The sequence below is a fragment of the Harpia harpyja genome, chromosome 7 (assembly GCF_026419915.1).
Source record: "Harpia harpyja isolate bHarHar1 chromosome 7, bHarHar1 primary haplotype, whole genome shotgun sequence".
Taxonomy (NCBI): Eukaryota; Metazoa; Chordata; class Aves; order Accipitriformes; family Accipitridae; genus Harpia; species Harpia harpyja.
Window position 1 is genome coordinate 52,744,676 of NC_068946.1, and position 15,894 is coordinate 52,760,569.

A 15,894-nucleotide genomic window follows, 5' to 3' on the forward strand; every position below is an offset into this window, starting at 1 on the left:
GGAAGAGATGTGTGATTAGCCAAAATATCATCTCCTTTTTTTTTTATTTTTTCTTCTTTTCTCCATTAATGGTCCCTGTCGCTTTGTGTGCCAGTGAATTAGAGCAAGAGAGAAGTTCCCCCCTCTTTCCTAAGCTTAGACCGGCAGAATTCAACCCCAAATTTGTAACGTTGTTGGAAGCAATTGTGCTTGCAAGAATATTTATTGTAACTATCTAAACCAGAAAGGCAATTTAAACAACCTTCCTCTTTGTGAGCATTTGGAAGTAGCCTGCAATGTGGAAATAATTTTGGTCTCTAAAGCCTAAAGAAGTAGGCCTTTTGTTTTGCTCACTTAAATGGGAATTTATCTCAGAAATTAAGATCAGTCTGTCAGGGCCATAAAAGCTCTGCCATATGACAAATTTTGCATTACACTTTCCTTAAATTATATACTCACTGCATCACTTGCTGTGTCCGTGTCTGTTAGCTTCTGATTCTGTACTGGCATTCTGTAATCTCTTGCTTCGTTCTTACAAATAGTAATTTTATTAAAAGCGCACGCATATGTACATACATATATATATATATATATATATATTCTTTTCCCAGCAAAAAGAACGGACTTGTACATCGAGAAATTTGGAGTTCAAGCTCAGAAGATCCTCCAGCATCGAATTACTGAATAGCTTAGACACTGAATCCAAAGAACCAAAGCCTGAAAACAGAAAATCTTTAAGTAAGGGTTTTTTTCTCTTCTCCTTTTTTTTTCTTTTTTTTTTTCTTTCCTTTTTAAATAACTATGCTATTACAGGGTAAGATAATTTTTATTACATACAGAATGTAAGGAAGATCACTGAGAATTTTAAAGCTGAATGTGTTCTGTGCTGATATACATAACTTGCATTTAAGTAAAGACAGTTACTAGCTCCACACTTTTAAAGGGTGACATTCTCTCCTAAGCAAAATAAATTTGTTTGGGAGCAAAGACATTTATTCAAGCCATTTATTTTTAAAAATAAGCAACATGAGTCCTATGTTAATGGTCTGTTGCAGTTGCTTTGTTTCCATTTTAGTAAAATACCTCAAATTGCCAGAGTAATTTTCTCTGCTGTATATTTATACACTGAATTGCTGAAAGACCTGACATATCCTCTGTTGCCGACAATCAGTGATATATCTATAATTTTATAGAAGGTAAATTCCAGGGATCGAGGTTGATTTTTGTCAGTGCGATTAGAAAAGAAAGTGATCTAAAACTAGCAGGGATGTGTTTTCCTCCACTGAGACTTTCCTTTCCCAGTTTGTGCCGAGATGCTCACGAGATCGTGGGCAGTAGATGCAGGAGCTGGTGGTGACCCTGAATCACTCACTCAGCTCTTTTTTTAATTTCACCCTCTCTCTCGAATCTTTGTTTTTCTTCTTTGTTAGGCGGGAGATTCACATACTGCTTCTAATGTAAGCGCCGTGACAGCTTTAGACTCGCATGCTGCTACGAGATACCTATAGGTACTGAAGTGCTGTGCAGGAATTTGCCTGCACGCATTTCAGTGCAGGATCAAAGCCTTAGATGTTACGAAAAGAGTTGCTTTAGAAAGACCCAACATAGCTATTTTTAATGATAATTATCCATGCAATCATAAATATATGCACACATGCGTGCGCCCGTACACACACAAATACAGAGATTCATTAAATAGTCTCTTTTTGCAGACCAAAGCTTTTTGTTGTTGTTGTTTTCCTATTATCTTGGAGATTTGGGGGGGGGGGGGGGGGGTAAGGTTTTTCTTTCCGTTATAAAATATAAAGTAGCCTGAATGTAGCTTGTGAAAAATTGTCCCAATATCTTTGTACTCTGTGTTAAGTTGCATTTCTCAGAGGAAGAAAAATAAGACTGAGAGCAGGGTAAGTTCTGAGGGCCTGATTCTGCTCTTACTGTAGCTAATAGCAAAATGCCCATAAACTGTCTCAGCACTCGGGGATTTTTTATTTATTTATTTAGACTTCTCACATATCTTTAAATGATAATTTGTCAGACAAAACAGAAAAAGCAAATACGAGCAGTGACAGAGACTTAGTCTACGTTTCTTTTCAAACCATGGAGAATCCTGAATAACCTCTGTTTTGTTAAAGGCTACTTAAACTATTAAAAAACGTGAAAATATCTGCTGTGAAATCTCACTGAATCGAAGCTTGCATTTAAACACTGTAGATTGGATTGCTTCTAAAATATGTATTCAGAACTTTTTTTTGGCCCCTTGAGATCAAGCAATTATGTGGAATTAGAAAAATCATATTATTCACTTACTTATTAGTAGTCTAAGCACAAACTGTATTGTCAGTTTTCTGCCTTTGGCTTTCTGTGCCCTTAATGTTCACACAAGTATCGTAGCCAGAATTATCGGCAGCTAGAGCCAAAATTGCTTTAAAAAGGCATGAGAACTGGTAATGACACATTGTTAGCAGTTAACAGGTGGTCGTTTCATTGTCCAGTTTGACTGCAGAGCGCAGAGAAGATATGTGCAATATCTGCGAGCGTGTTTATAAAGTTCTCACAAAGTTTAACGATTTTATAATTTTATAGTGCTCTTATATTATTGACTACTGCCGATGCCAAATCCAAACAAAGGAGATTTTTTAAAGATGGCTTAAAACTCCTCCGGTTTAGCACGCAAGACGAGCAACCGATGTGTTTGCAGGCCACCACCCCCTCCGATACTCTTTAATGAAATGTTCAGACAGTTCAGACTCATCTGTATTTACCTTCTCTACATTTTAAGGGCTGCAAAAAGTGTCCAGTTTTAGACTTGGTACTGCAGTTTCATTGGGTTTTTTTAGCAGCACAAGTATATAAAGGACAGGTATATTCTAACCAAAGTACTCCAGTAATTTACTCTTTCATTTAAAACTGGGGAGACTGCCCCTAGAGACTTAGTAGCAGGAATTTGTTTTTTATGTTTAATCCTAATTGCTTCTGCTTACACTACAAGGACAAATGGTAATTCTCAGTTATGCTTTCTGAGCTGTAGACACTGATTTCATTGAAAATTGGGCTCAAACTGCCAGGCTCAATTTCCAAAGTTCACAGAGTGTCCGTCTTCTTGGTCACGCAGCTTTTCAGTGGCTTCTCATCCAGTTTGGATCCAACTCATGTTCTAACTGAAGTTTTCTTGAGCTAAGAAGAAACCAAAGATGGCCTTGGGGAACACTACCAAAATATGTAAAACTGTGATCCTGCTCTCAAATACATGGGAAGAGATTACTCTTTATTTTATGATGCCAACTATTTCACTGATTTAATTTACGCAGCTAATGCTGGGTCAGAAAGAACACGTTTTTCACCCTAGCAACCTCTCCCATTAGAAGAAGTATACATTTGGTGCAAGAAAACTGCCTCGCAGCACCGCTCCTTTTTATGCAAATAGGCCTTGTTCTAAACCAATAATTTTTAAAATTAGTGGCAGACTTCATAATTTCCAAGTAATTTAGTTATCATTCAGGCTGTAGGTTTTGGGTTTTTTCTCCTAAGGTTGCCAAAACCCCTCCTAATTAGTGCCAATTATAATTGGGTCTGCTGGTAGGTGGTCTGCCACGTTAATTTTATACCACATGAAACCAGGCACCTGGGTTAGACTGAAAGTAGAGATGTTCTCACGGCACCTGGGAGGTAGGGAAAGGCTCTGTGCATTGCAAGCTTCCCAGAACTCATTCAGCTCTCCCAAAACCAAGAGATCTTACTGTGCGTATGGACTCCGGGACCTGTCAGGACACTTATGTTGTGGGCAACGAAACCAATCCCCGCTTTCTGCTAAGCCCCGCGTTGCTTTTTTCTGTCCAGGCTGGCTTTGCGGTTCGCATTTTGGCCATCATCTGGGAATTTTTGTCACTCAGGAGTGACCTCTTGTGGAAGAGCCTGGGCTGGAGTTGCTATCGATTGTCGGAGGGGATCAATTCCCCTTCTACTCCCCCTTTTCCAGATGGAAACAAACGGCTTCGCAGTAGGAAGAGTGCCCTTTGGCTACCGTATCAATCTGAGGGCTGCTCTTGTCAAAATGCACAATCACAAGCTTGATAATGCAATCCATTCCCAAAGCACTATATTTCCAACCTGTTCTCCATCATTTCCTTATGGCGTCACATTTACTCAGTTCATCACATTCTTATTAATATTTTAGGTTTCCTTGAAAGTGATGGAATTCTATTTTTATTACAAAAGCAACAAGAATAAATACTAATTGTTGTCAGTTATTTCCTTATGTAGTGGGAACAGTAATCTGTTCCTCAGCTTTAGGTTGCCAAAGCAAAATAATTAAATATTTTAGACATTTAAAAAATCTGTGATATTAGATAAATGCAATTTGATCTCCTTGTTTGCCACATAAAAGCTGGAACTGCCTGAATTGATAAGATTGAATTGCATTATTTTTATTGTTTCTACTCGCATATTTTTCTTATCTTCAAGAACACTTTACTTAAAACCCGGTGGTTAGTCATGCAGCCCTGCGACAGATCCTGGAAAATCGCCTCCGCATTTGAATTCTAGCTTGAGGTGCCACAACTAGAGCTTCAAGATTTTAAAAAAAAGGTTAAAAAAAAATATATATATATATGTGGAAAGGAAAGTCCTGATGGCCTGTGCAGTATTATTGCTATTCATGATCACTTTAGTGTCTCGAGAATAGCAGCCAGGGACCCGGGGGTCATTGTGCCAGACACAATGTGACACCGAAGTAAGACAATTCCAGCTCTCAGCCTCAATAAGGACAAGTTACAACAGGTGGAAAAAGTGGACAAAAGCAGGGGGTGGAAGGAAAAGTTGACAGCCAACCCGACATGTCATGCATATTAAATAGCAGGCTTGGGATTCCTTTCCGCTCTTCGTTAGGATTGGGGTCTTAGCCCTGGCACCCTGGCCACCGGCCAACTCAAATAATGATATTTTCCTAAATTCCTCTTGCACTTTCAACAGGGAGCGATGGGTCTTTTTAATCCCAAAAGGCGACGCATCGCTCTGGGATGCCGCAGCCCTCGCACGCTTCCCCGGGGAATGGCCGCGGGGCAGTGTCTGGGAATATGCCTCCTAACATCTTTTTAATCAAGAAAAAAATAATAACCTCTAGATCAAAATTTTGACTTGTCTTCAGAAGTATTTGCTACAAAGTCATCCGGGCTCTGAAATCTGCTTTGGTTTCTTAAAAGATAGAGTTCAAGTCAGGCACCCTGTCCCCAGTATGCAGCCAAGGACTCTGTGCGTGCTTTAAAATTGCCCAAAGTTGCTTTTCTCATTTCACTCACTTTTCATACTTCAGAAGGCTGAATTTTGAAACTCGAAGCACGGCATGTAAATATTCCTAAGTAATTACTAAAACATCCAGAATCATCTCTGAATGCAGTTTGTTAGATAATTAAGACTGTACAATGTGTGGGGGGGAAAAACCAGCAGCAGAAACCCATTTTGGTCTCGGTGGACGTGATGGAAGAAACGGAAAACTCAGTGGATTTTTAACCCTTTCTGGCTCCGTATGGTGCTTGCTCCTTCCCTGGCTCAAGCATTTTCTGGGGGCTTGCTCGAGGGTTTAAAGTTTGTCCCCACACACGACTGGATATTTCTGTGGGAAACACCGCCTTGCTGAGGCTATTGTTTCTCTGCAGAGGGAAGGGATGGTTACCAGGGCACAAACACACGTATCTGCAAGGCTTCGGCTGCGTAAGAGCAGGAGGAAAAAAAGCCAGAAACTTATTTTGTTGAAAGCATCATTTAGAGATCCTAGAAAAAGGCCACCTAATTACAGGCAGTGCTCAGAGAGGAGCCTGGGTGATTTTTCTGTCGTCTTTTCTAATATGTGAAGAGGATGGAAGGTTGGGACACCATACCTTGGGATGTCGTGAGAGGTTTTACTGGTTCAGCCAAACTTGTCGAGGGCCAGATTCTGTGGTAACTCACGGAGGCCTTCACCTACGTAGGGTTGCTTCTGTGATAAGGAGGCTAATTAGAGCAGCAGAAGTGGGAAATCGTTCCATTTCTTTGTTAGCTCTGATGAGGTCTGAATTCTTTCCCCTTCCCAGCCCATTTATTTCAGTTAGATGTGAAGTTGAAAGCCAAAGAGATGCCATTTAGGGAGTATTATTACATTACAATGTTGGCATTACGTATAGGTCAGTTTTATTACTTTTAATAAACCCAAGAAATACAAAGCAGTAATGTATATTAGTGCAGCATTACCAATGACAACAATTAAAAGGGAAAGCAAAATGAAAACTATATGCAAATATGCAGTTTCTTACTGCAGCGTTAATTTTGTCACTTTGCAGCTTGTACGTTTGTGGCATTTATTTTTATTGCATCAAGAGGAATGCAGTCAGCTCCAGATACTGAAAAAAGCCCACAAAAAGAAAATGCAACACAATGTTTATGGAGGGTGGCAGCATTCATTTGGACTACGGGGACTAAACTTATTTTTTGACATATTTTTACTCTTGTGTTTCTCTGCAACATTTACTATAGGTATGCTCTTTTCTTAAAGCTTAAGAAAATACTGATTCAGCAACAAAGAAGTAATAATACTGGCATTTGGGAAACAAACCGTGCCAAATTCAGAAACAAATTGTGTCACTTCCACTGATAATAGGAGATTATGTTGCACCCAAAATCACAACTGGCTGTGACTAGTTCTTAAAAAAAAAAAGGATTTTTCCTGAATTTCAATATACTGTTTCCATCAATTATAATATAATGTTTCCTTAATTCTTTGTTTTATTTCTACTTCACTTTCCAAAATCCTTCCAGAGTTTACTATTTGGGTTGAAAAAGCATATTTTTAAATTGGGCATAACCAACTTCCATATAAACATTTGGCAGGGAAATCAGTGCATGTTCACTTAATTCATTTTTATTGAACCAAGTCCAGATTTTTAGTCAGGAAAAAGTTAGATATTAATCATATCTGAGCAGGATCATTAAATTTTCCTTTACCTACTAGAACAGCAGGGTCATTATAGAACCATGAGAAGTTAGCTCACTTATTAATCTTTACAATTACATAAAAGTGATCATTTTTATAGTACTTAAGAGTAGCTCTTACCCATTACGTGAAGAGTATGTGGGAATATTATAATATAATATAGTGTAGTATTATAGATGTGACCTGTGACTCATTGGTCTGCTCACTGACACACAACTCTCTGGAAAAGTTATCTGTTTGAGCTTGGATAATCTTTAATTGTTTCATATTCCTTGTGCTCATTTATAGGGCATACTAGTAAATAGAAGGCTAGTCACTGAGTTATTAATTACCTCATTATTACTTAATTATCACTATTGCATACTTCATTTTTATGGAGAATTATATCACAAAAGAAGGTATTTTATACTGCCCACCACAGTTAAGTATGAATGACAGTGATAGCTAATGTAAGATTGAGTTAGTTAAAGAAAATCAATCAGAAACCCTCACTATAGATTACTATCCGGTTTCTTCTGCCTTTTCCAGCAAACGCTTCTCATCTTTGACTTTGAAACCCAACAGTTTAAACTGGGTTCTTGTTTCAGTGGACTAATCCCCTTTCATAAATCATGTTCAAGTGCTGAAATAATTTGCACATCGTTTAAAGAGTATTTGCTTTGAAACATTCACCTCAAGCCCTTTTGTATATCCTTTCTCTCTAAAGATTTGTAGTATTTGTTTTGTTCTCTGAGGTATAAAAGACCTGGGTAAACTTTATTCCTGTTGTTTCAAGATTAGTGCAATAAAATGCATATTTATTCAACTGGGACTGAAAGGAGCTTTAGTAAAGACGATCATACATATGACCCATGGGAATGTTATAATACAAAATGTCTGTCTTAAAATCTCTTTAGGTTTGTTCAAAACACTACCGAAGGACTTAAGTTTAAAGAAAAAAAAAAGAGTTACAAATCCATATTTCTTCTTTGGAACAAAGAAGAGAGAGACACCATATATTTTTCTTAACAAAATAAACTCCTACATGCACACTCAAGATAAATTTGATATGGAGGCAAGCAGGGACTTGGATAGTCACGATTACGTTAAGTATTTTCCTACTGAACTACGCATACTGATGCCATTTAAGAAAACTACGTTTTGGAAAAATGTGTAGCGGTTGTTTCAAACACGCATTTGCTTCAGAAAATGAAATCATGAGCATTTTAGGTATTATTGGAGTCAAGCAGTTGTGCCCCTTCCATGTACTAAAAGTGAGGTTGACTCCTGTGATATGAGGAAAAGGTACTTACTCTGACTCTATCACTTTTAAGCCCCCAAACCCGACATGTCTTGCACTGATTTGGTGCAGCCTCTTAATCCCTTACTAAGTAGATCTTTGTTTATACTAGGAGGTAAAACTAAAGTTTGATGTATATTGTGCAAAATGTCATGATTTTTATCGTTTAAAGCAATAGGCAATGCAGACAGGCACATCTGCTTGACCCTCCATCACCTGCGTCGTCAGTATATCCCCATTTTTGTACATCTCCATATTTTGCCTCCATGGGGAAAGAATATAGCCTGACAACTGATAACACCTCAATAGATGTAGGCATTTTCACTGGAAATATTTTAGGCTACGGCCTTTGGAGAGAGGTCAGAATTAGAGCAAGTGAGAAGGACTGGCTGAGCTTTGTTCTTTGGGAAGGAAGAGCCAGCCCAGCTTTCTGTCACTCCTGTGAGCCTAATTCTGAAGCCTCTCATGGTAATTATTGAAATGCCTACCCCAATTGCAAGTTTGTAGCCAGAAAGAAATGATTCTCACGCTACACTCTATTCTGAGGTTTCACTACTATTTATAACTAATCCAGATGCGATCCTCCTGTTACTTTGGGAGGAATGCGACAGAAATAAGGAGGGGTTTAGGTTATAAAAGTCTAAATTAAGCTCAATTAGAAAGACCGTAAATCAGGCTTTAGATAGGAATACCTACTGCCCAGAATCACCTTTTTCCCCATGGTGAAATCATTTAAATGCTTGTACCTTCCAGGTTGGAGGATGTATTTAATTTAAATTATGACCTCCAATCCCAAATATTTAAAGACCGGCTTAATGGATGAACGCATGGTACTGTCCCCTGGACAGGGCGTATTAACGCTTTAAAAAGGGATGTGCTTTGTAGGATCTCCTATTTGTCCCACCAGCTGCCTGCTGACGTGCCAGATAAACGGATCGTGCCTCTGAGAGCCAAAGGGTGGAATACCACTGAAGGGTTAAATGCTGTATTGTTTCTCAATTAAGTAAAAGGTTCCAACTAGCTGGCTTTAAATATTGATGCTGAAGAGAACACTATGACATATGAGCAGCTCCCCTCACCACCAAGGATATTTGGCTCCATTTAATTAATTCCATTGGCCATTGTCTTAAGTGTGCCCGGGATTCACCCAAGAGGAATTCACTTGCGTTACTGTTATTGAAAAGTGTAACATAGCATTATCTGCCTCAGACAGACTTTTTGTAGCATTGAATCAATTCCCCAGTTCTTGAAAACAACTACCTCATTTGATTCCTTTCATAATTAATGGAATTCAGTAGTAATGCTTTTGCTCCTCAGCTCAGGCTGGAAGAATGTTCCAAAACTTCAGTTTTTCAAGCTGAAAGCATTCTAATTTTCAGCCTAAATGGACTTGAGGTACGAATGTGTTCTCTTAATAAAAATAAAGCTAGCTCTTTATTTTTGGCCGTTCTTTTCTGTCTCAGGTGTACCACCCCAAATAGAGTTACAGACAGCAGTCTTATTCCTTCTCCTGCTTGGTTTGGTAGACTAAGCCAGCCAAGATTTGTAGTTGTCTTTCCTACGATAGGTTGCTGCTCTTTTTCCTGATCACCTCAAACAGCCCTTTTCTGAATCTGCCCCAGTTTCAGTCCGTATTTCTTGCACATGGATATTCAAGGCAAGGTCTTCCCACAGCCGTGGGAAGTGGAATTCACTCTTCCACATGGAAATGGCTCACCTGATACAGGCTAGGGATTGTATTTATCTGTTTCATGGCCACTTTTTGAGAGATGAAAAGCGAACCACCAGAACATCTAGTCCTTTAAACTTTTGCAACCAATGCATTCTCCGCGAAAAACAAAGAGTAAGCCTGCCTCAAGCCTTTTTATAGCATATAAAATGTGTTCCTACATGTGATAGCAGCTTTTGTAATTAATTTTGAAGATGTTCAATTTATAGAGAAAAGTAACATTCTTCTAAAACTGAGCAACTCTTTTCAAACAGCACATTTAAAATAAATGAAATTAAAGCAATATGAAATATTCCAGTGCTAATACATTTTAAAAAAACCCTCAGAGAGAAAAAAGGTTATCATGAAATTGTCATGAAATTCATGAATGCATGTTGTTCAGAACACAGAAACAGTTTAAAATGCGTGCAGGTGTGAAGCCCTGCTAGAGAGAGTATGTCTCTGCATATAAAGCTTTATAGCTCGTAGATGTTGCAATCACATAGTGATAGTACGTTTTGTAATCACTTTTGCTGAAGAAGGTTATACTCCAGTCCAAGGACCCAGAGCCTAGGGGAAGGTGGCCAGATGTAGGCAGGTCAGAAAAGGAGAGCAGCCAGATGCAGACTGAATCATTTACCATTTAGCAGGCTTTGAGGTACAAAAATATAAATCAGAGCGAGCTAACCTTTAGCTTGGTGGGTATCTATAATAAAAGACTTCATTCAAGGTGCAGGAACATGTGGCTTGCGTCCACATCACTCCACGCTGGCTGCGTCCTATTCAGATAAAGCTTTTCCTCAGATCTTCTCTGGTCACCTTGTGATGCCTGGTGTTGTTAATGTGCGTGTCTGATATAAACTGATGGTTATATGCATCCCACCAGCCTGGTGCTTTTAAAACATTGTGGTGAACGTGTCCGATATGCGGACATGTGATCTTAGGCTTGAAGGTAAAATGCCTTCTGAGGGCAGAGTAAAGCAGAGGCAAAGAAACTTGGTGCTGCCTTGTCCATAATACCTTTTGGGAAGAGTCTCTGGGGTAAACTGGCTCCTGAAGAGCACCCAGGTTTTCTCTTGGGAAGGGCTAGCCAGAAAGACCAGAAAGTTGACTAAATATTAAGTAGTGCAGGTGATGATCTCATGATTACTCTTTGACTGTCTCCTATCTAAGCTCTACATTCACTTAAATCAAAATCTTTGTCTCATCGCTATGGTTTCCAAGAAGTTAAGAAGTTCTGCTCCTGCAAAAATAAGCTTTGCATATATTTTTGTGTGAAAGCATATGTATAGTATCTTTCTTGTCTATATAAAATTAAAGATGATTATTTCAGGGTGCTATAATGCTCCTACCTTCCCTTCTTCATATGAAGGTATTTCAGTTGATGCGTTTGAATGAAAATCAAAAGATAGCGCTAAAAATTAATGGAGAAATAATGAAAACAGTGTAATACCTGAATTCTCATATAATGTTATCTGAAGATCATGAGGTATGATGGATCAAGGGTAGTACTGCTATTAAGGCACAATTACAAACAGTGGGATACTTGATTTATTGTTGCAACTTTGCCCTTAGTGTAAGTTACACGTTAGTCATTTCTGAACTGAAAGTTTAAGTCTTGCTTAAAAAATATTTTGCTAGGTTTCAGATGTGGGGCATCTGATAGTTTGAATTTGGGGTTCAAATATGAAAAAAGTAAATTTTTTCTGTTAATTGCCCAAGTGTCTTGAGGGATGGAGACAGAAGAAAAGGTGAGGGACAGGCTTAAGCAGAAAGGAGTCAAGGCGGTGACATGGGGAAAGGGAAAGAAAATGAAAGGATCCTGAAGCATCATTGGTTTGCTGCATCATTTGTCTGAATTTTGCTTTCCTCTGGGGTACTGTGGTAGATATTGCCTGCTGAATGAGAAACAGTGCCAGACAAGACACAGCAGTGGCCTCATCTCATCTGGTACACTTTTTTAGAAATCATTTGTCATTGGTGAATGCGAGGATTAAGAGGATCCATTGGAGTTATACTTTCTGTTATTAATAACCCACAATGAAAATATTCTTTAAAAAGGCAACTTTTATTTCACGGGTTTTAGTCCAGAAAACTAAGTTAGCAGAATTCACCTTCTCCAAACAATTGTTTACTTGGAATTCATCTGTAGCTGTCCCTGCTCATGTTACAGGTCATTCATAATAATAAAGCTTTCTAATTCTGTGACAGAATATTCATAATGTCTTTAAAATACTCAGCTAGATAATGGTCCCCAGGATCTGGACAGCAAGACTTCAAAAGGCAGAGTCCTCTGATCTCCAGTTTCCTTATTCTCTCTAAGCTTGGAAGGTTTCAACTATCAAGCGTAGATTAAGTTTTATTGGTTGATAGCCTAATTGCATTTGTATTATCTTTTCCCTTAATATTATTTTCTTTTCTCTGTATTGGATTTCATCCAAATATTACTACTTCCACGAAGCAGTTTTCTGAAAATGTTTTGCTTTTGCTTTGATGCTTAACTGCTTAACACGTGAGTGCTGCAATAAGGTGCTGGTTCCTGATAATAGTTTTCCTTCTGTAAGGGCAAGTTTCCACAATCTTCTATGCTTTGCTTATATTTGATAGAGCTCTTCGGTTGGGGCTTTTCATGGACAAGATAAGGTTTGGTTAAACATCTGAACTTTTGAATGTTTATCTGAACTAGATTCGACCTCTAAATTTGTCCATCATTAGTTATTTTGCTTTTCTTTTTAGAGACTAAATTATGCTATTAAATATGTTCTAAAGTAGGTTAAGCCCCTGTGCAGTTTGTCAGCTGGAACATTAATTTTAAAGCTAAAACAGTCTTCTATTGTATCTTTGTAGCATTTTGCCTGAATTTTAACCAGGGCTGGTTAAACACAGAGTCAGTGCACCCATGCAAACCCCACATGTGGCTGACTGAAGTGTTTCAAAGTTGCTGTGATGACTGGCCTGATTTAATTCCAGAAAAAGATCGTGATATGTAGGAATAATTTGCCTGCCCAGGCAGCTTGTTCCAGCGCAGCTGTTCGGGAGACTGGATGAAGCACTAAATGTCACCGCATGCCCCGCAGTGTCTCCGGAGGTCTCCCCCCGCCGAGCCCCTACGCCAGGGCCAGGCGGACTTGGGGTCCCAGCTACTGGTGCGGCACGCTCGTTGCACGAGCAGCGTAGGACGTGCTCGTTTCTGGGGTCCCGGTTACTCACGCTTTCAGCTGACCACGTGCGCGTCCCCCCTTCGGACTCACGTCTTAACTGGGGCGACGCAGATCTTGCCCTTCCGCTGCCTGTGTGATGGGAAGGAGCCACCGTCAGATTTAGGAGACGGGGTGGGTGCTGTAGGAAGCCAGCAGCGTCGTTCCCGGATCAACCTTGCACCTTGGCCAAAGCTGCACTAGGTAGCGCAAGGAAGAGAGAGGACAACCTCTAGTTTCCATCTGCTCTTACACAACTGAACTGTAGGACCTGATCCTAAAGCACCTTTAGTGGAAGCCTTTCCCGTGTCCTCGCAGCCCAACTCTGACGCTACCTTGTAAGCAAAGAGCTGTAACTGCTGAAAAGTTTGAAAATCAATTGTGCTTTAACAAAGAGAAATCATTTCTATAGAAACATAAAATGAAGTTGATGGCAGTACAGGTCACTTTGTCTAAGGCTTATATTTATGTGAATATAGAGGTTGGAGATTCCTACCAGAACTTTCACCTAAGGTAAGGAGTAAAAAGGATTCTTAAATCCTTGCATTTATTCTTTTTTAAAAGTGAGCTCATGGATGATCTTTTGCTCAATAATACTTACTCTAATGATTTAATTGAGATAGAGGTAATTTGATAAAGTAGAGTCGACATATAAACAGAGTACAGCAAATGGATTTCAGATCTTTGGCTAGATATTTTTTGATTACTTTCAAGATAATGGGTGTGCCTTTCTCCTTCATAAATTATCGCATCTACATTCACTGGAAAGTACTAAACTTACTGCATTTAAAGGGAAAAATATACTGGAACTTGTGGTTTGAAACAACAAATACACAGGTGAATGTCACTACCATTTCTCATCGGCAATAAACAATTTTAACATGTTGATTTCCATAACTTTTGCACTATGAATTCTATCCTTTATTGTATGAGAAGCATTAGAAGTTCATCGTGGGTCAAAAAATATAAGGTTATGAATGTAATTGGAGGCTGAGTGCAATGGAAATATAATTAAATTTTAAAATAATTTACTTTTTAAATTTAGATGTACAAAATGTAATTGGTAAGAGTCTCAGTAAAAAGAAAATTCTTTGGTATGATATTCTTTCTGGAAAGGTCCCATAAGATCGGATCTGAATAAAAGATTCAACAAGGTATCCAAGCGCGTGTCTAAATTTAAATATATGAATCATTTGTATGACTCTTAACAAGGGTGATATAAATACAGCAATGCCAAGTCTCCCTTGTTCTCTACAGATAATTAGTTTGTTTTCCAAAGCATAAGGCAGAATTCTATGTAGGTTTTGAAGTTAAAAGTGCACACATGGCCGGCAGTACCCAGCCGCTCAGAAGGGTTTTCTTTTGGCATAAGAGTCTATCTGGTGCTCCTGATAGAAAAAGAAACCGTATAATCTTCTTGTCCTTTTGTCTGAGCTATTTAGTGTAAAAGTGATGACTATTCATATTATTTGCAAAAGGTTGAAAAGGAGGGTTTTTTTTTAGACTAACTCAGTCAGGAGGTAAGCATAAAGACTTGAAAGTATTGACATATATTCCACAACAGAAGAAAACAAACAGAACTCCATGTTCTAAAAAACCCTGAATGCCTTACTTGTAAATTACTTGTTCAACTCAATCTGGAAATAGTCTTCAGTTCCTTGCTCTGCCTTCCTCAACCTTTAATTGCATGTTTGTTTTCTTTTGGGAAGTCTGCTTAAATTGTATTTTTATATTATATATGTCAACTTTGAAGTCATTAATTCAAATATTGCATTTTTTTTTTTTCCTCAATAACTATCGTGTTTTATATGAGTGGGATGAGACTTTATGGCTGAAAGCACTGGAACAGGGCAGCGCAGAGTCACCCAGGTAGCAAAGGGCAAGGACCACTCTTCAACTCCTATGTGTTAGACAAGTTATTGAGTATTTTTCTGGGAATTTTAGCAACCATCTCTAAAGGAGAGAAGTACGCCAAACGCAAAAAGCTTCTCCATCATGCTCCTGCCTTTTGCCCATATTCATCTGTAATTAGGTCACTTTTGACCTGAAAATTTACAGAAAGCAGGTACTGAAGGAGGCTCTAGGCTCTAGATCAGACAAGTCCTCAGTGATCCGTGCTCGTACAAAACTGCCCTCTTCCCTTCAAGGGGGAGAAAGGGCTGCAGCTACTTTTTGCAAAGAGACTGTGTCAAGAGTCCTAATCCCTGACACGAGCTTGGAGAGACCAGTTTCTTCTTCCCAAGCACGCTGTACTCTCTCTTCCTAGAGCCTGAATAGTCTGACTTTGTGTACTGCAGCAGATTTCATCCAAGTCCCACATGTTTTACATTAGATGAACATAAACTGGTCATACTGTATGAATAAAACGAACCCATTGATTTCTGGCACTGTGGTTTTTATATTCAAGTTAAGTGTGTATAATAGCATTTCTAATATTGTTACAATACCAAAAACATTGTGGAAAGAAAGGCTTGGCGTGTCCTGGGTGATCTAGTCCAGTCCCTCCTGTCACAAGGTACCGTGTTCTGTGTCCCCTTTCTTAAATTTATTAAGCTTCATCTTAAATTCTTTAATTTTATTTGCCACCACGACTTCTTTGAAAGGGTGTTTTAGAACTTCGTATTATGGCCAGTTTATACTCATTTATTCTTGTGCCAACATTGTTCTGCAGTTTAAACAGCTCTTCTCCCTCCCTGCTGTCCTCTTCTCTCCTGCTCCTTTTCCCACCCCCACCAGCAAATTCGTAGAGAACAATCACAGCCTTTCTCAG

At 38.9% G+C, this 15,894-nt stretch overlaps 1 protein-coding gene across 3 annotated transcripts in view; it reads left to right on the top strand.

Moving 5' to 3' along the window:
• The window catches only part of ARHGAP15 (Rho GTPase activating protein 15), a 331,196-nt gene that overhangs the window by 169,731 nt on the left and 145,571 nt on the right, over positions 1-15,894 (top strand). For all 3 annotated transcript variants that reach the window (XM_052792286.1, XM_052792285.1, XM_052792287.1), the window contains one exon: positions 591-717. In XM_052792286.1, coding sequence (XP_052648246.1) covers positions 591-717 — 127 coding nt within the window. The remainder of the gene's footprint in view (positions 1-590; positions 718-15,894) is intronic.